Here is a 22,447-nt window from a genome sequence, read left to right as displayed (position 1 = left end):
TATACCAGCTCTGAGTTGAAACATTGCCATAGTAGTAGCATGGCTTTTCCCTCCTCCCTCGGCTGCCATTAAGAGCAGGCTTTGAACTACAGCGAGCAAAGTTAAACTTTTGTGACCTTCCTTGCAACTCATTAAGTTCCATTTTTTAGAAACAGGAGTCAAACTGATGAGCATTTCCCTTCAACTTTGCTCAATGTTTTGTAAAAGTCCATTATTACCAGCCTATAAGAAACAGTCCCTTATTTTTAATTTACCTGGCTGAGAAAACATTTGATGCAGATCTAGTACAACTAATTGCAATCACAGGAAACAGCATCAACTGCAAGAGGCCACCTGGGGGGGGGGGGGGGGGGGGGGGCCACAGCATCTATTACAATTTTAAAAATATTCCCTACCATGTGCCCTCCATCTCTCCCCCCACCCCCCGCCAAGTGCAGTACCAGAATGCATTCAAACATGCAAGCAGCACATCACAAAGAGTAGTAAAAAGTACATTAGGCCTTAACAAAAACAAAAAAAACGTAGTAGATTGGGGGGGGGGGGGCAGGCAGCCTAACCTCAAGACCATCAGTGTCCAGTCAAGCCTGCACATGGCCAGATACACAGTTCATTTATTATCTTCTAATAAATAACTAAGTGCAACCATTACCACCACCTCAGCAGCACTTGCAGCAGGCCGAAAGTGGCACGTGTCGTACGTAGAGCTGGGCAGAGCTGGTGCCGCAGGCTCCAAGCAGCGGTCATTCAGCAGGCGCCAGCCCAGGCCTCCCTCTTCAGGGTTTGCTGCAAGTCAGCACCCTAGACTGCAGCTTCAGTCTATCAGTGCAGGCCATGTTCAGTCTCACAGGAGCATGTGCAAAACGTGAGTATCCCCATTCTTATGGTCTCACCATTATCAGTTCCAGCAGAAGACGGAGAGGTTAAGTGACTTGCAACACAACACACAGACACCCCCCCCCCCCCCCCCCCCAAAGGAATTCGCATTAAAGTTTTCATAAGCAAATCAGCTGTGCTCCTCTGGAACAACAGCTGCTTCCTAACTGACCTTCCAGCTACCACTTACCCATACAACAAGCAGAGTCTCATTCCCATAGCGAAATGCAGCAGACACAAGTAGTTTCAGAGGTAGCAATAGAGAATTTTGCTCTGCTGCATTTCTGCAGCAATCAGGGACACAGAAACAGCAGCATGAGCCACCTGATGCTGAGATAAATTCTCTTCCTTACCCTTGACAAAATATCCTTTTCAGAAAGCCGTTAGTGGGCTACAGAACAACATACATCTGTGCTACCCAAACATTAAGAAAAAAAATTTTTCACAGCTGTCAGCTGCACAAAATGACATGATGGCAGGATTGATTCCCATGCAGCAAAGGCTCCATACTGCCAATCTAAGTGCTGAATAAAATATTCAGAGAGAGGGGGAGGTACCTATCACTCTGAGATTCAGTTTCCTTGAGCAGTCTTACTAACCTTGATTTGAAAGTCTGGTTTACTTGAAAATAATCTGCTCATGCTCTCTATCACACTTCACATAATGCCCTTCAGCTGCATCCATTTGTTTCTCCATAGCATTCACCTTCGAAGACTTTGCCTCCATCTCCTAGCAGGGAGGATCGCTGAATAGTGTGGTCTTACAGCAAGTGTTTTAGCTCGAAGTGCTGGAGTTTTTAGCAGTAGGCTGCTGATCTCCTCCTGAGCTTTGCATCATGGGCTGTAAAACGGAATCCTTAGAGTGGGAGATGGTCAATATTTCTCACATCGAATCCAACATAGGCAGATCTCCAAACGTAGAACAACTGATTACAATTCAAGGCACCAAACAAAGAGGAAATTGAAAATGGCAAACATGAAATTCACAACTACTAGATTTTTTCCACACATTAGGTACACACTTCTTTCCCATTTTCAGATATTCACTCTTTTCTCCTCGGTGTACCACACATACACCATCATGAGCAATCAACAGACAGCCCCCCCCAAAAAAAAACAGAAGGATGTTTTATTGTCTAAAGTGTTGCAATACAACAAATACTTGATCTGTACAAAGGACACAATAGAGCAAGTTTAAATACAATCAGGAGAAAGTAGTCCCCATATTCACAGTCCTCAGACAACATCTTACACCAGAACCTGAACCAACAATTTAAAGATTCACTAAAAAAACCCAAACAAGTTGTTAAAAAATTTAAAGGTCTCCAAAGAGTCTATGGGTGTGTGTCTTACAGCAGAGGTCATGGGGTATTCTGTGAAGGGTCACAATGGCATCTTATTGCCCTCAATGCTGATTTTCACTGCATGGGCCGATCTGCTTTTTTTCCTGATATCTGTGAATTTCCGCATCTGTTTGTCCAGTCGACTCACCCCTTTCTTAGAGGTTCCCTGGAACTTAAAAAATAAAACTAATAATTACCACTGAAAAAAAGCAGACGTCCCAGAGGTTCAAGAGAAGTGATACATGCAAGGTTAAACCTGCAACAGGGATCTGAGGAAGTCACTGCTGATTTCCAATTTCTTTTTGTGCCTGTCCCCCACCCTCTCCCACGAGGATAAACAGTTCCCCCAAATATGCATCGCATATATGGAAAGAGTCACACTCACAAACATCACACAGTAAAGCTTTCAGATTACAGGGGTTAACATAACCATATTAGTTGTTTACATGCTGGCTGAATGTACAGTTTGGAATAGTTCTAGTATCTACATTGACTGGAGTTTAGTGTCAGAAATACACTTCACTACCGTGTCATACATACAGGCCTCCTGAGGATGGAAAATTTTTAGGTATGACCACAAAGTAATTGAGTTGGATCAAGCTGACCTATCAATTCCAAACTGCAATTTATTTTAAAAGGCCACTGATTAGTACTTCTAGAAAAAGAGATCATTGGGAAAAAAGGAAGAGATGAGGGAAGCAAAAGAAATTTCTAAAGAAATCTGGCCTTACAAATTATTATAAGAGTTATTGCATTTCATTTCTGTATTTTAACTGCAGTTGAAAAACTGAGATGATGCAGCAGGTATTTTGCACAGCTTTTACAGTGATTCTGTAGAGAAACACCACTGAAGACAAACAGTAAGGTACTTTCAATCCATAGCCACTACTTCCTAGAAAGCAATTTCCCCCAGCAGACAACAGAAAGAAAGTGAATGTTGGAAATTTTACACCTTTTAAGTTTGGGAAAAACAGATATCCAAAATACGCTACTTGATATCTGACAAAAATATATTTTAGAATCTGAACCTCTTGCTCCCATCACTGGTGAAGGAGCTCCCACCACACTGATTTTAAAATGAGCTTTATCCATAAAACAGAACTGTTTACTGGAATTGTATGTGGAATTTCACAGTGATTAAAAAAATGATTTATAAATAAATACAAAGCTTAAAATCAACAATAATCTACCACTTGTGACACCCCCTGCTCACAGAACTGAAATGCAGACTAGAAATTGTCAAAACAATTCTCACATTGATATATATCACTGATCCATCTCCCTCCACCCTGCATTCACAGCAGGGGATTCTTCTCCCTCAAGTCTTCAGAGGTCTCATTCTCTACCTGCTGTCAGCCACCCCCTAATGTCTCACATCACTTAACTTCCTTGGAAAGGTAGGCCTGAAAAATATTTTTATCTTGTTTGTACCAGTAAAACATCAGCCACAGAGGTCAGTATACAATGACACGAGGTACGATATGAAGGGCTAAGAATTCCTGTCTCTCAGTTCATGTAAATCTGAAAAGCCTAATTAAGTCAGAAGAAGTTTCGCAATGCCAGACTTGCTTATCTGTCAAGCATTCAGAACCACAGACGCAAAGCTATTTTTGAGTGCAGGTATTTCCATTTAATACCTGTCATTTGGGTACCCTGAAGCTGTAGAGGCAGATATCACAGTAGATGTTACGTGCTACAGCGTATTTTCTCCTGTACACGTTCCCTTTGAGGTCAAAGTACAGACATTAGGGAATACAAGGAGAGTTTTCCAAGTTTAAGGTGGGGGATACACACTCCTTTCCTATATGTGCAAACTGCCAACAGCTGAAGCACATGCACTGTTCACACCTCCCTCGAGGGATACCTCTCAAACTTGGGGAAGGCAGAGTGTCATGGCTACAGGGGCATCCTGTTGCCTTCAATGCTGAACTTGATGGCTCGATGCACTTTGCTGAGTCGTTTCTGTTCAGCAAACCGTCTCTTGTGCTTTTCCAAGCGACTAATACCTCTCTTAATAGTCCCGGGCTAGAAACAATATCTCAATTAATGCAAGGAAGGAAAGATAACAGCAGAAAGAGCAGTTTCATTATTACTTCTTCCATTTACACGTTTTACCATGTACTCTGCCTTTAAATTAAATGTACAAGGTAGGTGGATGAATCAAAAAAAGCAAGGCATAGGCCTCTACTGAAGCTGTTAACTCTTACCAAAACTTTGATGTTTTCCCAAACTGGAATATTATGAGAAGAATATGATACAAAAAAACAGAGGTATAAAAATATCAGTGACAGACTGATCAAATTACTACTTTATTTCAAAATGCTCTAAAATAAGAGGCCTTCAATCAGACTCAGCCTCGATATAGAAGTTAAAAATCTCTTTCTGATAAGAGAAGCAACGATACCTGAGTGAAGGAATTTGATGGGCTTAACACAGCCCACTTGACAGCAGAACTTATGGTCTACTCAAATTAGAAAAGGCACATGAAAAGAAGTGCTCTATTGTACAGTAACAGCAGCATGGAGGTGATGAAGATTCTCAGGCTTAACAACAGATAGCATAAGTACAGAGTCAGTAAGAGAAGCTAAGCTCTTCCCCACACCACGGTGCTTACCCTGGAGGACTCCATTTCCACATTCCACTTCGGCCTGACCACGTAGTCCTTGTTGGAGGGCATTGGCACCCTCGCACGGGCACAGAATCCAGGGTCCCCCGGTCGGAGCGCCCTGCAAAAAACCAAGATGTTACTGCCAGAAGTCTTAAACAGAGACAAGCATAGCGTGTTCCTCTGCTGAAACAAAGTACATAGCCTCTGCCTTCAAAACCACAGAGCAACTGCACACTGTTAGCACCGCTAAAATACTTTGCTTTTCCCCTAATCAAAAAAGCAACCCCCACCCCCGCCCAAAAAAACCACTCAACCTACTTTTCCTCTCCTGTTAACACTTTCTCCAGGTCCCTGCGAGGGGTCTGACCACCAGAGCTGCAAAAAATAAAATAAAATTTTATAGGTATCCATACACAGGGAACAATGGTAATTTTAGAACGCAATCAAGTGTGACAAGGGAAATAAAGGAATAGTAATTTCTGACCTGTCTTTTTCCTTCTTAAAATTTATACCTATTTTTCTTGATGGAATCTCAGAAATAAAGCTTCCATATTTTTGCCTGCTATTCCTACCTGCTCAGTCTCCTCCGCTGAGGCATCTGTTCCAAATCTCTCTGTTCCCTCTCTTCTCTTGTCATGCCTTTGTAATTTGAGGTAAGGCCAAAGATGGGTCGAGACCATTCATCTGTTAAAAAAAACACCCACATGCTGGTACTTCAGCACATCACTAGGCATATAAAGGTTTACCTCCAAAGCATTCCAGTGACTCTTAATACCACTTTCAAAGTTCATGACAAGCACTTGTCCTTCCTCTCTACCACCAAACAAGTGATTTTTGAAGATTTTTAAGGTTTCAGGAAAACCCAACATCTCGAACAGTAAGAAAGAGCCTTCATCCATAAAGATTCTTGCAAATGCTTGCTTTCCTGGAATCTCTCCCAGCCCTCAGAATACTTAATGTCGGGAACTCCTGCATGCCACGCTGAGTGCTATTTTAGAAATATGTAGAATAGTTCCTAGAGAACAAAACAAGTTTAGAATCAGTTTGCAGTCATTCAAGATGGAATGCACTGCACACAACTGCAGCTGTTTAAGAAGTAAATGTTTAAACATCTAGGTTGCCTCTAAAGTCCATGGAAAGCATGGGATAAACAGTCTTCCAGCAGCACCTTCCTTTGTTACACACAGATGAGGCCTGGACAACTAGTTAAGAGAGAATATGGGCAAAGTAAGTGCCATTCTGTGGTTTTAGAACAAGAATGAAAGAAACAGTAAAGATGCATATGGAAGTAAGTATAACAGTGTTTGTTAAGAGTTTTGCAAGTGAAGCGATTAAACAGATGAGACTCCTATATTGCAGAATGATTCTCTCCACTAAGGATAACAACAAAAACACACAGCAGAAAGACTGATGCAGAAATTAAGTCATCAGTGAAATGTCACTTAAGCAATACAAAGGGAGGTTTACATACTGATTAGCTTCCCTGCCATATCCTTGTTAGGTCTCGACTCTTTGGGGTGTTTGTAAAGGTACATCACAGCTCGTCCAATCCCACTGTGCTTCAGGGTCTCTTGGCTCACGCTGGGCAGCTGGAAGATAAAAGGAAATAGTCAGAAAGTAGCAAGAAATGACATCTGAACATTAACAGTGCCAGCTGTTACTGAAGTCCAGGCAGATAACAAACTTTACAAAAAGCAAAACTTATTTTCATGGTAATCATAACAAAAGAGAGTATTTTTCATTGTACCACCACCAATCAGTTAAAGGTTAAAGTATCAAACACCAAAACCTAGTAATTTACGTTAACAGCTTTGTTTCTTAAACACAAAATGAACCAAGTTTCCCAAAGCATTTTCTCTAAACGCTCTTTTGCCAATATTACCAAAGAATAAAGCTACTGCCTTCTAAGCACTCATTTCATAGTGATAAAAATCTATGTGGCAAAAGGCATCAAATAACCAGCTTCGCTACAAGCATTAAAGGTCTTTATACTGAGTACAACAGGCTTCCCGAGTGCACTACACACTTTAATATGCCAAAAAAGAGGAGTAAAGAAACAGCCATCTGCCACAGCAGAAGTAAAGAAAGGAATAAAACAGCCCCATGAGAAAAACTCATAAAGGAATCCATTTAGCTACTGGATACTGATTTATTCATGCTGCAATTTAACAATGCCATGGATACAAAAAGACCTAAGTTGGCTCCATGAACATCTAGCTCACCTGGCAATACAATGACTACATGAACTCTAAAAAAACCCAAACAAACGAACAAACAAAAAAAGCTGATTCCAGCAGCATAAAGCGGAGTTAGTAAACAGTGCTGGACCCAAGATGGTTAAATGCAGCTTAAATACAGATTAAATACAACTATATACTTTGCATGTATATTTGAAACAAGTAGGAAGGGCCAAATAATTTAAGTTTGGGTAGAAATTTTGCAAATTCTTATGCGGAGACAAATGCGTACAGAACTTCAATCAGTGAAGCCACTTATGGTACTACAACAGAAATTCCGCTTCTGCTTCATTATCGAGACTGCTACACTTAAATTTGTCTTCAGTGCATTCATAATGTAAGTGACCAATCATAATATACAAGCCACAGAGAAGGGAAGATGAGTGACATTAACAGTTCGGATTTATCAGGAATCTAGAAATGCCACACCATCAAGTTCCTTGAGGAAGGATAAGGAAGTTAATGCATGTAGTTCACCTGCAACTCTCTGAAACTCAGACTGCAGCACAATCTTACTTCTTATGTTTCAGAACTTTAGAAATTTCTTTTGGCCTGCTGCTAGAAGAGTTGTTTGCTTTACTGTGGAAACACAGGGAAAATTTTTTAACAACAACTAGGTGCCTACAAGTCCCTACTCAAATTTTGTTCAGCTAGACAGCATATCTACAACATAGGAAATATTCATTGAAATGATGCAATTTCTAAACCGAACACGTCCGTTCCGCAGTTTGCTTCTTCCTGTATTTCACTGCTAGCAGTGCTAGTCCACTGGCAGTCCACTGGTAGCAGCAACAGTATGTTTCCCTCCATAAATTTCCCTAAAACACATGATTGTAAAGCCATGGTGAAGCCATGAATCAAATATGGTTAAAGTCAGTTTCAAACCTCTTGCAGGATCTTCAGAAGCTCTTCTCGTATCTTTAGTGCTGGCAGACTTCGGTCTGGAAGAGGAGAAAGCCACTCCTTGATAGCAGACATAACACCACTATCAATGAAAGTTTCTTTGAGGTCCTGCCTAGAAAGTTTTAAGTAAAGAGAAGCCACAAAGTCATATAATGTAAATCTTAAGATGTGATGTACAATACTACATTTTAGGTTCCTTCAAGTTAAATGATCAGGTTTTAAGTTTTTGAAAGGCCACCTAGCTCCAGCATTTAACTGGAACGAAGAAAAAGGTTTCGTTACTTACTCGATACAAGTGTAATGTTACTCTATCAAATCTTCCCATTTCCAGTAACCCCAAGAAAATTAACTGGGAGGATGACACTTACTTTTTAAGATGCATAACTACAGTTGGCAGCAAAGTTAATTTCTTTAGTGCTGGTTTCTTTTGTGTATTCAGCTGTCGATCCTCCTGCAGGGAATTTAAGAAGAAGTACAACTTAATCAAGAGGAAAGCAGCAATTCTCATCCTTTACGATATTTACAATAAAGATTAGTCTATTACTAGAGAAGTGCAATTACAGCCCCAAAACAAATTTTATATAAAGATCACCCCTAGAGAGGGGTCCCCAGCTTTAGTCCACATTTTCCTTACAAGCTTCACATGTAAGAGAATTCCCCCTAGAATTACATATTTTTCTACTTTAAAGTTGTAGGACTATTGCAATAAACTGAAGTTTTGCAGAGTCCTCCTTATTAGCTATGCACAGTTAACACAGAAACTTTGTTAGTAAAATCTCATCTGAATAACAGTAAAAATAAAACTAACCAAAACAGTGATAAATATGTACATTCATTGCACATAAGAATATAATGGTATAACCTGCAAGTTTAGGATAAAGGTCCACGTAATTAACGTAAGAGCTAACATGCATCATGTGCACAAACAAAAAGTCTCAGCTTCTGAGAGACTACCAACACCTTAATCTCACAATGTCTGTTCAGTACCTACCTTCAGTACCTATCTCAAAAAGACCCATCACAATCAACAGGTCTATGTCCCGCTACAGTGATACTTTTCCACTCACACTTAATCCACTGGAAGCTCTTTCTACAACTTTTTTTTTTTTTTTTTTTTTACTGCAATGAAAGAGATTCTTCTAAGGCCCTTCTCCCCCCTTGCCCCTCTTCATACCCCAAAATGGTTTGACAGGGACATGCTAGAGAACTAGAGACACCTGCTGTCTTTGACAAGCACTAACCATTTTTACATAATATTTTAAAAAAAGTTAGTGAAAAGAAGCCAAATCTATTAAGATCTCAGCAGATATTAAAATCAGGGGAAAAGCCCTTCTAAAGCAAAAGCTATCTGCAGCACTGGAGCTCAGTTCTTCATTCTCTCCAGTATTTCAAACTTTACAGCTTCAAACATCTGACCAGGATCTTGTCAGACCAAGGAAGCCCCAGTTGTCTCCCAAATCACTAGCTTGCTCTCCCCTTCCTCCTCAAACACATTATCCTTCTTATCTTGTTCTCAGAAATACTTTTTTGATATTTGTAACCTTCCCCTTTCTAAAGTTCCCTGCATTGCATATCCCCCCTAAACTGCTTATGATGACTCTTGCAGTGCTACTTATTAATTTAACTGCTACTCCAAAAAAACTACAGAGATAACAAAAGATACTTGATGAGAAACAAAACAACTCCAATAAACCTCGCACAGTAACATATTAAGCATGACTCCTTGAAAGAGGCAGTCTGCCAAGGCTTACTTCTTTCCCGTAATTGTGTTGCTCTGTCATCATTTACCCCACTATCATCATTCAAGCAGTTTAGAAAAGGTTATGTCCTAAACTGTTTATTCTGGACAGCCCTCGAAGTACTACATATGCAAGTAATTGTATGATGAAATTAAAACATAGTCCATTTCTCAGTGTTTGAGATAAGCATTCCTATTTTATAGTATACATATTCACTCCTTTTTATAGAACATTTGATCTCGGCTGATGTAGCTGGTTTAACAAACTTAACTGATTTTAATTTTTAAAATGAAAAGGTTTTCTGAATTTCAACTGAAGAAAAATTCTTGAATTTAGATACTGGAAGCTTTCAGTATTGTACAGATAATTGCTCCCGAGTACCAGGCAGTTTTCTCTATTTTGCCTGATACAAGATTTTTCCATAGAACAGAACTGGATTTTGAGGTGTCTCTGGAACCTAGAAAACTCACCTCGGCAGCTTCGTTCATCTTAACAATCATTGCACTGACCACATCATCTGCATCACTAATAAAAGTCCCACCATCACGGTTTCGTCTGCGCTTGCCACTCATACTCTTCTTTCGTTGCAGCATCATGTCAAAATCTGACATGAAGTCCATACTGAAATGCGAGAAGAGAGTACACCGATGGTCTGAAGAGAGTTAAGGCTTCTCTGTCTTTATATAAAGTAGTTTTGCATTTCTGTAGCATAACCTTTCCAAAAATCTCCAAAAACTCTACAAGTATTATGTCTCAATGTCCCTGTACGATAATTAAATATCCTCAGTTTACAAACTGGGAAACTAGCAAACAAAAGGCTTTGGTGGCTCAGAGATGCCCTCAAAAGCCTACAAGATGACCTTCTACCTTGTTGAAATAGCTAACATGATGTACACATTTGATACCCAAGGTTCAAGATGGGAAAAAGCTGTCACTGAAGCTGACAAGAATTTTGCTTTCCTGTACCAGCAATACACTGCCCTTTCACTACTGGAGCAGGCAGGAAGGAAATGGCAGACAAGCTAATTGCAAGTCTTGCCACATTTTATCTCCTACACCAGCAGAGAAACACACCTGGGACTGCAATGCTCCTACACGTGGCCCAATGCTAAACTGCTACAAGTAGAGAAAAATTGATCAGATGTTAGTTTCACTCAGCTTTTGATGGGAACTACTCTTCTCTAGAGCAGCAGCATAGGTGATCTGCTATTGATTGAAAAGGAACTAAATTGCACAAGTGAAGAGAGGAACTTGAGCCATGGTCTTTGAGAACACACATTACTGTAGAAATGCAATCCCTTGCTTTTTTAAACCAACAATCAAGTCAGTCTTTGGAGGACCCCTTTCACAAAAATCTTGTATTTGCCAGTAACAAATGAGCATACAACACACTGACTTACTGCTTCCCTCTTTTGATGTTATCATCAGAATCTGACTCATCTGCTGTCTCCTTCATATCTGTTTCAGCTTTCTCTTCTTCCAAGTCTTCCTGGTTAAAACCCTGATGGTAAAGACAGTGCAAATCAGCATACAGACTGAGCATCTGCTCAGGTACCTGACTGATATTCTAAAAGCTTCCTCCAGATCCTCTTCAGTCTTCTTTCAAAGAGAAACAAAGCTTCATATTTTGACCTGTGACTTTCATACAGAAGATTCTTCCAACAGAAGAGCTGTAGAAGTTATTTAACTTAAAGACTACTTCAGTGAGTCCAGCACAGATTTAAAGCTTCCCTACTGATACGGTATATCCCTGAATGAGAATTCAAACCTGAACAGCCACTCGGGAATAGCTTCCCACAGAGATTAGCTCTGTCAACAAAACAAGAGCCACCCACAGTAACACTTACTGTAAATTCCTCTTCTTCCTCATCACCAGATTCTCCAAAAATATCTGCGATCAGGTTCCTGTGAAAGCAATAGTAACATTCATCTATTTAAGACAGCAGTAGTGAGCAGTGCATTTTCCTGGAAAATTTCTAATATGATTGTGGGGAGATCTACCTTTCATTCTGACACCTACTATTGACCTTCCTCTTCATACCACCAGTGAAGGTGGACATTCATTCTCTGGTTGGGATTCATCCATTTTCCATTCCAGATCAGTCTCACTATCTGCAACCCTGAAGGGATTCATATTCACAGAAGCACTTACTCTTGCTCATTTCCAGATTCACTGTCACTTCCAAACAGATCTTTCTCTTCTTTTTTCTTCCCAGCATTCTCTTTCCTTTCTTCTTCTTCTTCACTGTCTGATACAGTATTTTTCTTCCTTTTGTCAGATTTCTCTGAAGCAGCATCACTATCTGATTCTTCAACATCAGAAAGAATTCGTACTTTTTTTGCAGCTGCCAAAAAAAAGGAGCATTGTTACTTGTCCTAGTAAGAGAGAAAACAACTGGTCTGCCCAAACAGCTATTCTCTCTCAAATTCTGTTTGGATAAGAGCAAAGCTAACTAGCCTTCCTACATTAAATCAGTGCCCTCTCTACAAAAGAGCATGTCCATTCTAAAGTCTGTCTTATTCAGTCAATAACTGAATGTGTGTATACACATATATATCTCAATCACATCTATCCATAAAAAAACTGTAATTTCAAAACTGATTCTCACCCCAGCTTCAAAAAAAAAAAAAACCATAGAAAAAAAATGACTAGAGAAGTAACAGCTAAGTATTAAAGAAATGACTGTAACAGGAATAATAAACACTAAAACAGATACCAATATGAAGCAGACTCTCTGCAAAAAGCCTTCTTTCTTTTACTTCTATTAAATCTACTTATTACTCATAAGTTAGATACATTCGTATGCAAATTCATTCAGAACAGTGTCTTTCTCAAAGTGCAGTTGCAATATAAAAAACAAACTTGCTGTGGAGTTTCATATTCATCTTATATGCTTTATTCACATAAAAATAATGAATTAACTGTAATGCTACTGCTTGTCACATCACATTTTTAATTTCACACTATATTTCCTTACGTGTTTTCTCATTGTCATCCTCACTGTCAGAAAGTACAGCTGTTTTCCTTTTCACTGTCTTCTCCTCCTCTTTCTCCTCTTCATCACTGTCTGATATTTTTCGTCTTTTAGGACCATCCTCTTCACTGTCGGAGCCCTGAAATCCTTCTCTCACAGGTTCGTTATCTGAATGATGAGAATCATTCTGCACCTCCTCCTTCCTGTCCTCCCCATCGCTATCATCAGATTCTATTTCTTGTTTGCGTCTGGAAACATCCTCGCTCTCCGAGTCGCTGGCCGGCTGCTTGCGGAGCTCCTCGCTCTCCGAATCGCTAGCCGGCTGCTTGCGGAGCTCCTCACTCTCCGAATCACTGGCCGGCTGCTTGCGGAGCTCCTCGCTCTCCGAATCACTGGCTGGCTGCTTGCGGAGCTCCTCGCTCTCCGAATCACTGGCCGGCTGCTTGCGGAGCTCCTCGCTCTCTGAGTCGCTGGCTGGCTGCTTGCGGAGCTCCTCGCTCTCTGAGTCGCTGGCCGGCTGCTTCTGTGATTCCTCATTTTCAAAATCACTGCTCTGATCCCTTTGAGGTTCTCCATTTTCAGAATCACTCACTCGATGATTTAAGGCATCCTCATTTTCAGAGTCACTTAAATGCTGATTTGGACGGTCCTCAGTATCAGAATCACTGTCTTTCCCTCCATGAGCTGCTTCATTGTCTGAATCACTTATATTGTGATTTGGAGGCTCCTCATTATCTGAGTCACTGTCTTTTTGCCTCGGAATATCTTCATTTTCAGAGTCTGTCATATGATGCTCTCCTATTTGCCCATCATCTTCTCCATCACTGTGCTCATTCTAAAAGAGAAAAATAATCTCAGGCAACTAAGCAAGGAAACTAAAAAAGCAAACAAAAGCCATTCCAATTTTTTGCTTGCCTCCTCCCCAATTTGATCGCTCAAGGTACTGCAGCCTGAAAATTTTTCTATACAGAAATAACTACTATAAAAGCTGAATCAAGGGACTTGCTATCAAATACTTCAGAACAAGAAAAATATTAAAAGATCGATGGAAGCCTCTCCACTTTGCTGCTCAATCATATTTTGAACATGCTAACAGAACAAAAAAGATCTCAAATTAATACTTCTAAGAAAGGTCTGATTCCCCAAGGGTGAATATTTTTTTAGTAAGTCAGGCTTTCAAGAAGGTTTAGTCCATCTCCCCAGAAACAGGGCAAATAAAAAACCTCCCACAGTGGTCTTTTTTTTTTTTCCGCAAAGATTTCTTTTTCTGTATGAAGCACATTTTACTCAAACTATACATGCATGACATCCCAATGGCACTCAAGAGCTTGTGCCTTTTCCCTCTTTGCCAAGAAAGCTTATTTAAGAACACGTCAAGACTGAAAGCCTACCAATTAACAATAAATTTCTGTTTTGAGAGGTGAGAATGTATTTCAAAGAACAGATTTAATGTCTTTCTCCTTTAAGTTGATACCTCCTATACCTGTCCAGGTATCTGAGAGATTCTATGCATGAACATGCTGATCTTCTCAAAACTCTAGAAGTGAAATACAATCGTTTATTCCTTTTTTTTACGCTGCAAAAGTACTGAGCCACACACTACCTTTTTGGAAAAATCTTTTGCAAGCCCCCTGTCAGCATCACTACTGATAACAAAACATAAAGTCTGATGTTTACCTTTCCTAAAAAATCTAATTTTCTGTTTGAAAAATTTTTTCAATATTGCGTTTACCTGAGAAAAAACATTAGGCTAACTAAAATTTTCATTTCATTAATTCAGCATACCTAAGACAGTCACTGTCACAATAATCCTGTTTTCAACTAAAGAGAACAATACTGTAATTGAAACTTCTTTTCTACAACTATGGCATCTCCATTTCTCAGTCAGGGTGAGCCCTTTCCTCAGGGGTGATTTTGTCTTTGTCTTCTCAGCGGTAGACTCCTTCCACTAACATCTTTGCAAACCAAGTAATTACTGTCCTTGGAGATACTTTAAGGCTTGTATGTTTTGGCGCTTCCAAAACTTTTTTTGTTAGCAACTTAATTTCCCTGGGAGGACAGGCTTCCTATCTATTTTCTTTTTATTTCATATATTCATCCTGCTCCCACATTCAGAACCATACACAACGGTTCAGGTGCATCTATGCTAAATCTAAACCAAACACTACAACTAATCTTTATAATATATGAATAAGAGAGAATTTTAAATAAAACTAAAATTATTTAAGAACTATGCTCTCCAGAATTATACAAAGTGGTAAATAACATCACTTTTTAAGGTTTGGGATCTGATGCAATGCATTTATCCCCTTGGCTAACAATCTATAAATATTAACTGGTAAACGACTGCAGAATTACTGACAGAAAGATACTACACCATAGAAAATCAGGACTACATAATTTTAAGACATGTACTTCAAATATAGCTTTATTATTTCCATGCTACTTAATGCTAGCTACAAAACAGCAGCTCCAATAATCTTGTTTGCTCCTGTCACTACAGCAATACAGGCCTTTCCAATAATGCTAATGGTAATATTCAGTATTTCCTATTTGTTTCCTCTACAGAAAGAAACCATGGTTAGTCTGAATCTGAATTCAGACTTTTGAAGAATTAGATATGAAGATTAAGAAGTTACAGAACTGTGGTTGCAGAACTGAGGTCTAAGACCTTACACCCAATCACTCTCAGTTCATTATACAGTAGTTTTTATCAGCATCTTAGTTTGATCGCACTCTCCTGCACAGTATCGCCCACTAACAAACTAAGAATGTGTGTATGTGACGTACTTTCTCTCACTGCATTATTTAAGATGGAAGAAAGCTGCAGCTCAAAACAGAGCAGGAAAGGTAATTCTGACAGTAGTGTTATAGATCAGGATCATTGAGAAGTACTATAATGCAGAGGTCTGCACTGTAGTTGAAGCTTATTACAATGGAAATTCTTTAATCCTCATTTCCTCACCTCCCCCATTTAATGTTTGAATCTTTTGTCAGTTTCTTTTCACTTGATTTCAGATGGCTAATACTGAGTAGGTACTGGTAATTAAGTCAGCAGCAGTAAGGGATTCTGCTAATCAAAACCAAAGAAAATAATACATATATTCCTGTTTAAACTATTAGGCTCATCATCTTGCAGACTGCCAGTCTAGAAAGTCTTTGGTGAACATGTAATCAGAATTAAAAAGCAACTTGATTCCATAATGATTCTTAACCACTCAGTATTTCTAAGGTCAGAAGTGTGGCTGCAGGTTATGTAACCACCTATTCAGAATATATTACTAAATTATAAAGAACTTCTATGCAAAATACCTGGTAAGAAGTCTTTACAATTATACAGCAGCATTACTAAAGCACTTTAAAACATCTCGAATCTCTAATCTGTTATTGCAAACTGACAAACTGCTCTTCAGAAGGAAGACATTTGGGGAAGGAGAACAGAAATGCATCCTAATTAGCTTACTCTGTGTTCATAGTGCTCTGCAAAACAGAATCCCAGTGACGATTACTGCATCCGAACCTTACTCTAATATAATCACCTACAGAAGAACTGCTTAGAGAAGGCACAAGAAAAAGCAGATATAGGTGTCCCTATCAAGATTGGGCAGACAGGCACCCATCTACTCCTACTCCTGGATCAAGAAAGCACAAGCCAGAGCTAAGCCAAAAAACACAGTTATATTAGCCAAGTCAATAAGTCCTGCACAGAGACCACACACAACTAGCTCGGACTCAGCACCACATTAATGTAACTAAAGCAGAACTGGGGCACAGCCAACTTGCTCAATGCCTAGGTAGAACAGACATGCCCTGTCCACAAGCATCAATACAAAGGTATTCCGAATACAAATAATGAATCTGCAGATGTTTTGGAATATACTTTATACATAAAGCAGATGCAACTTTACAGTAAGATGACTAAACTCAGTAGGATAGTCTCCCCCACCACCTTTTTTACTAGTTCGTCTCTAAAAAGATGTGTTCAAAGAACATATACATAATTTTGTAATTTTTCTATTTTTTCTTTTCTAAATACCTAAAGAAAAGATCAGACATCCTCACAAACGAGTAGGTCTCAGGTAATTGCTACTGCATTTTTCTCTAATTCCTTTGCTTTCTTTTCTTCCTCCTCTTTATCTATAAACTTTTTAATTCAGATGTCCTTAATTTTTTTTAACTGACAGAATTCTATAACATGAGGCTTTAGTACAGTATAAAATAAGGAATACGTCAAAATCAGATTTACAGTGTTATCCCTCTACATAGAATTTCAGTTAGCAAGTAGTTTATTGGATCAACATGCAACCACTTTTAAGATGTAATACTCTGATAATTGAGTACGTTCGACAAAATTGACCCATCCACTACAAACTCACAAATGACAATTGTTAAGCTAAGGCATACATTAATCATCATAGGCAGATCAGCAAGTTGCATTGTTTTCAAAAACCTAAGATATTTGTATGTTTGTTAACAGCTGCAGTCAAGCCATAACTAAATTCATGAAGATAGCTGAAACTTGGTACAAGTGTGAGAATCTAAGTCATTAAAGATTCCATAGAAGCCTGACTTGAACAAACACTGTAAACATGATTTAATATTCATTACTGTACTAAAACTATGTGTTATCTAATTCTATTTGTCTAAAACAGAATTGGTAAGGACATCAAGGAGAACATTTATAGATAAAGTGGGACTGGGGGAAGGAAAGCCAGAAAAGAATTGTGGAAAAGAAAAACCCACATACCTGAGACCTACATAAGTAATTCCTCAGGATCCCCCTTTTCTTTAAAGTTAAGAACCTGAAAAAAAAGTTTGAAAATTTAAAACTTCAATTCTTCTTATCTGAGTTTTAAATTAGAGACGAAATAGTAATTAAATAGACTTAACTGATTAGGCTGTCTCAAAGGTTTTATTACCTTTGAATGTCATTCCTCCCACATATTCCTAAAGATGAAGGAAATAAGAGGGTGAGAGATATTTTAGGATAAATAATATGATAAATCACTGAAAACTACTCCTTTCAGAGAGAGTAGCAGCACATTATCATGTGAGTTGAATTTTGAATTTGATGCAGGAAAAACATCAAATCATTAAGAACTTCATAGCAAAAGAAAATACTTTAAAAAAATCAAGTGTTTATGATTTGAACTGAATCAAATCAAGCATTAAAGCTTGAAGGTACACATCTATAATCACGCAGAAAGGTTGTTTTTGTTTGGGTTTTTTAATTGCTTAGGGTTTTGTTTTGTTTTTTTTAATTGGACTTTCCAAAGTGCTTTATCCACAGAGGAAGATTCAACAGCCATCGCAGAGCAAAGCCTTTAAAATACTGCTGGTACATGAAGAGGATTAGTCAATGATGATGATAGCTCCTAATGATATTTTCTGGTTATTTAAATTTGAAAAAGTCTTGCTAAGGATATAAATAAAAGTCAATCATTTTTCTTTACAACAGACTTCCAATTACTCTATCACATTAGATAAAATTAAAGTCTCACAAGAACAGATGAGTAAAATCAACTGACCAAGATTTTATACACCAAAGAAAAATCTTAATTATATCAAAGTGGCAACACAACTCTCTGTGTTCTCATCAGCTATTCTTTAGATGAAAACAGAAGTTTAAAAAGTACTAAATCCTTATCAAAGACACTGTTATTTCTCTCACATGAAAAAACATATTTCTTCTTCTGCCAAAGCATTTCCCGACTGTCACAACAGGAGAGTGCCTAACACCAAACCAGTTTCTTCTGCTGTAAATGTCAACACCTCTACCCACCCCCCAAAAAACCCCTCCAAACTCTGCTTTACACTCAAATTCAAATAAACTGGAAGAACTTTTGTTTTATACTTAGGCAAAAATCTTCACCCACTTGCTAACTCTGATGAAAGCATGAGCTCCAATAATGAAAAAAGGAATGGGGGAGGCCTTGCAAGTTATACCATAGCGGAGTGAACCAGTAAGTCTTCTGAAGCATTTCACCCTGGTACAGTATATCACATTACACATTTTAGGCAATTTTTAACAATACATAGCCACTGAAAACACAGTCAGAGCCAATCCTGAACTTTACACAAAATGCAACATAATTTGCAGAACAGAATAAAGCAGGCTTGATTACAATTCTGATGACTATCAAAAAGTTCACCGAAACATAACTTTACTAGGAGAAGACAGAATTTCATAGGCCAAAATTGTCCCTTCCTGGTAAGGTTCTAACAAGAAATCTTCAGTGAGAACGTTTGTTTGGCAGAGATCACACGGTCCGGAAATGGAAAACAGGATCTCTATCTCAAGTCACAAAAAATCCCTGGAAATTAAGATTAGCCCAGAAAGTGTCCTAGAAATCCATAAGGAACCTTCACCTCTATTAGAGCCCTCTTTTCAGCCACAAAACTCAAACCACAATTTGAGCAACTCTCCTCCAAATACAACCCTGGATCAAAGCAACATCACCCTTTCTGCAGTGTAGGGGTCTCAGAACAAAAAGCCCTTCAGAGGAAAGGGAGGTACTATATAGGAACCTCAGTCTGTTTTCCACATGGAGACCTACTCCTTTGTGAAAGACAAGGAGAAAAGCATTGCACAAAATACTTTAGAGGCAATACTCTCTTATTCATTCTCTCTAAGAGAAGGAAAACGGAAGAGTATTTACTCGTTAGTAAGAAAAAGTATGCCTCCATAACATGTGGTTTTATATTAATGTGCAGAATTTTAAAACAAAACTCAAGATTTCTCAAAATTCATATTAGGATTTCAAATCTAAAAAGTTTACTACCACTAACAATACCAAGAATAATATTCTTGCAACAGACTAGCACAACAGTAATCTGGTTCTATATAACAGTGAACATCATTATGATAATTATGGGGAAAAGGACTACCCTGCTTATCTGCCAAGGGATTACTTGTCAGTGCTCCTTCTGAAAGTAAAGTTTTGCCTGACAGGACCCTTAAGAACGATTCAATGCACACACTAAGCCTCTGTTAAGAGGCGACCAAAAACAAAAAACTTAATTTAAAAAAGGCTTTATCTAATTAAAAGCAAAGTTTCAATGTACCTCTGATTGATGCCCTACACTTCCATTCTCAGATCCGGAATGCTGCTCATTTACTTCATCTTCAGCATCAGATCCTGAATCTCGTTCGTCCTGCACTGGAGTAGCTCCACCATCATCTGTTCCAAAGGAAGAAAAGGAAAGAAAATAAAACTCAATGACATCTCCCAGTGTTTAAAAAAGTACTGACAGTTACGACGATCAGGAAGCCAGGAAGTGCTACAAGGAGATTCCAGTGAAAGCACTGAGCTAGTACAGAGAAACAGGTAATATCCACTAGGAAGGTTTAGAACAGGAACAAGCCCCCACAGATACTCCCCCCAAAGACCAAAGAAACTACTTCGGGCATGTACGCAAGCACTAACCGACATATCCATCAAAATACCGAGTAAACGGCGTTACGCGAAGCGCCGTTTCGACGCAGCCAGGCTGAAGCGGACCTGCCCGGCCCGCCGGTGTCACCCCACCCCAGCCCCCCGGGCCGGCCGCAGGGCCCCGCCGCGCCGCCGCCTCCCTCACAGGCCCCAGCGCCCCGGCCGGCCCCCCGCCCGCCGGGGGACGCTCCCGCGCCGCTACCTGACTGGTCCCCGCCGTAGTACTCGCTCTCCATGGCGGGCCCGGCCCCGCCTCCCCGCCGGGGCCCTCGCGGCTGGCGGCGGGGCAAAGCCCCAGGGCAGAACTCGCCGCTAGGGCCCGCCGCCTCCGGACACCGCCGCCGCCACCCGACCCGCACAGGCCCAAAATGGCGCCTCCCCTCCGAACTGCCGGCGGCCGTTCCTGCGCATGCGCCAAGAGCACCCGCCCCTTCCCCCGCGCGCCGGGAGGCCGGAGGCGGGGGGAGCAGCGCTCTTCTCGCGGGAGCCAAGTCTCGCGCGGCTCGGGCGGCCGCCGCCGGGGGGCGCCGCGGGGCGGGGGCGGCGCGGCCGTTGGGCGGGGGCGCGGGGTTCGGCGCGGGCCGCCCGGCGAGGCGGGGGCGTGCGGGGCGGGACAGCATCGTGTGGGAGACCTGAACCCAAGGTGGGCAAAAGCACAGCCGGCCCCTTTGCACCCCCCCGGGTCATTCCTGCTCCAAGTCGCCAAAAAACACCAAAATAATACATCAGTGTTTCACCACGCTGCCCAGAACTGTGTACGCTGTAGTTACCAACTCCTCCCTTCAGCCAGTCCAGGGCATAGCTGCTAAAAATGCTTCCGATGCTGACAAAGGAGGGGAGAGGAAAAAAGGTCATCTACTGATTTGAATAATAAACACTTCACCATTTAAATAATAGTTTATAAATATATGAATATAAATAACGTAAATAAAAATATATATTTAAATGAATAGGTGCTCACTACCATTAAGTTAACGAGAATTACCTCCAGAGGAAGGCGGAAGGGCAAAACGCGAGTGCAGGCGCTGGCCTGCCTGCAGGCCCGGGAGGGAGCCGGAGGCCGCCGGGGAGCTGGCAGCGAGCTGGCTCCGCGAGCCACGGCCTCACCTGCCCTGGCCAAAGCTGCAGTTCAGATTAGTTCGTGTGTGGGCTGTTCCTCCCGATTTAGCCTTCAAAATCAACTGAAAGTTAGCCTCGAAACCCTTCAATTGTTCGCTTCCGGAGTAAACAAACGGGCTGAAAGTTCCCTGTCTTTTTCGGGAATCGTCGTGTTCTGATTTAGTGACCTCTGCCCTCTGAGCACTTGCATTATTCAATTACATGGCTCGCCCACAATATGTCATTAGAGGATTACGAGGGCCGACTTCTGCCGTTGACAAGTTATTTTAAAATGGATAGCCTAATAAATGCATATCATGCCGGTCTCCTGCCTCTTTTCTTGCTCTGTGACAAACAAAACATCTTTGTTCTCTAAGTGGGGACAAGCTAATGTGAAAAATAGAAGACAACATCTGTTGAAGCAGTCTCATTTGGGGTATTTCTAACAGGGAAGCTTTATATTGCTACATGCTACACTGTAGTCCAGGGACATCAAAATTTAATAGGTTGAGAACTGTGGTCACAGTGAGTCACCGGTTCTTCTGCGCTAGAGGCCTTTTCGAACGGATGGCAGAGAGATTAAGCCGCTATTAACACTTCCACTCCCGCAGCACACACAGCTATAACGCATGGCCTTCATTGTACCTGGCACCGTAGAAACACAGGTAAACCCGGTGACTTGAGTCATTACTCGAAGTGTTAGACTCTTTTATGACGTTTCACTCAGGAGGAGAAATCGGTAGTGGAGTCAGGTGTTTCTCTGAGACAATTGCATCTGCTTAGCAAAAATATAGAAAACCCTTTTTTTCTGAAAGCAACGTACACAAAACATAAAGAGAAGGTGTCTTTGTTCACAGCTCTTTTCCAGAAAACACATAGCTGATCAGGTCCCTTAGCGCTCTCAGAACCGCATTCTTAGCGGTATCATGTCCCCTTTTCTCCTGCTTCTTCCCTGCTCTTGCCTTACTTTCACCACTTTTAGCAATCCTCTTTTCGTACTGTGTGGTTTCACCTGGATCTTTCCTGGAGGCAGGAGGCTCCCATCGTTTCAGTTACCTATCTTCAGTTATCTATCTTTCCATAAAGAGATCGAATGGCTCCTTACAACAGACTGAATTGAAGACAGTACGACAACCATAATCCACCCATAACAACATGATAAATGAAGGTCTCTGCCCACAAAGTACTAAGCTAGAAAAGAGTAAGGTGGGAGTAATGTAACAGAAAATAATGGAC

At 40.4% G+C, this 22,447-nt stretch overlaps 1 protein-coding gene across 4 annotated transcripts; it reads right to left on the bottom strand.

Moving 5' to 3' along the window:
- Positions 1-1,985: 1,985 nt before the first annotated feature.
- Positions 1,986-20,543, bottom strand: IWS1 (interacts with SUPT6H, CTD assembly factor 1). Of its 4 annotated transcripts, XM_064516996.1 has the most exons (15): positions 20,316-20,543; positions 19,743-19,858; positions 12,681-13,512; positions 11,855-12,047; positions 11,550-11,607; positions 11,103-11,203; positions 10,173-10,323; positions 8,332-8,414; positions 7,946-8,075; positions 6,295-6,412; positions 5,396-5,507; positions 5,142-5,198; positions 4,830-4,941; positions 4,080-4,240; positions 2,166-2,387 (listed from the first exon to the last, which is right to left on the bottom strand). In XM_064516996.1, exons 1-14 carry the CDS (start codon positions 20,347-20,349, stop codon positions 4,112-4,114), a joined length of 2,226 nt encoding a protein of 741 aa, XP_064373066.1. In that variant the 5' UTR covers positions 20,350-20,543; the 3' UTR covers positions 2,166-2,387; positions 4,080-4,111. The 4 variants fall into 4 exon arrangements, with proteins under 4 accessions (XP_025965361.2, XP_025965366.2, XP_064373067.1 ...); XM_026109576.2 differs by lacking the exon at positions 4,080-4,240 and having other exon boundaries at positions 1,986-2,387; positions 20,316-20,542; XM_026109581.2 differs by lacking the exons at positions 4,080-4,240; positions 20,316-20,543 and adding an exon at positions 17,597-17,624 and having other exon boundaries at positions 1,986-2,387; positions 19,743-19,853.
- Between the last annotated feature and the right edge of the window lie 1,904 nt (positions 20,544-22,447).

The sequence above is a fragment of the Dromaius novaehollandiae genome, chromosome 9, assembly GCF_036370855.1.
Source record: "Dromaius novaehollandiae isolate bDroNov1 chromosome 9, bDroNov1.hap1, whole genome shotgun sequence".
Lineage (NCBI taxonomy): Eukaryota > Metazoa > Chordata > Aves > Casuariiformes > Dromaiidae > Dromaius > Dromaius novaehollandiae.
This window is presented reverse-complemented; position numbering and strand designations above follow the sequence as displayed.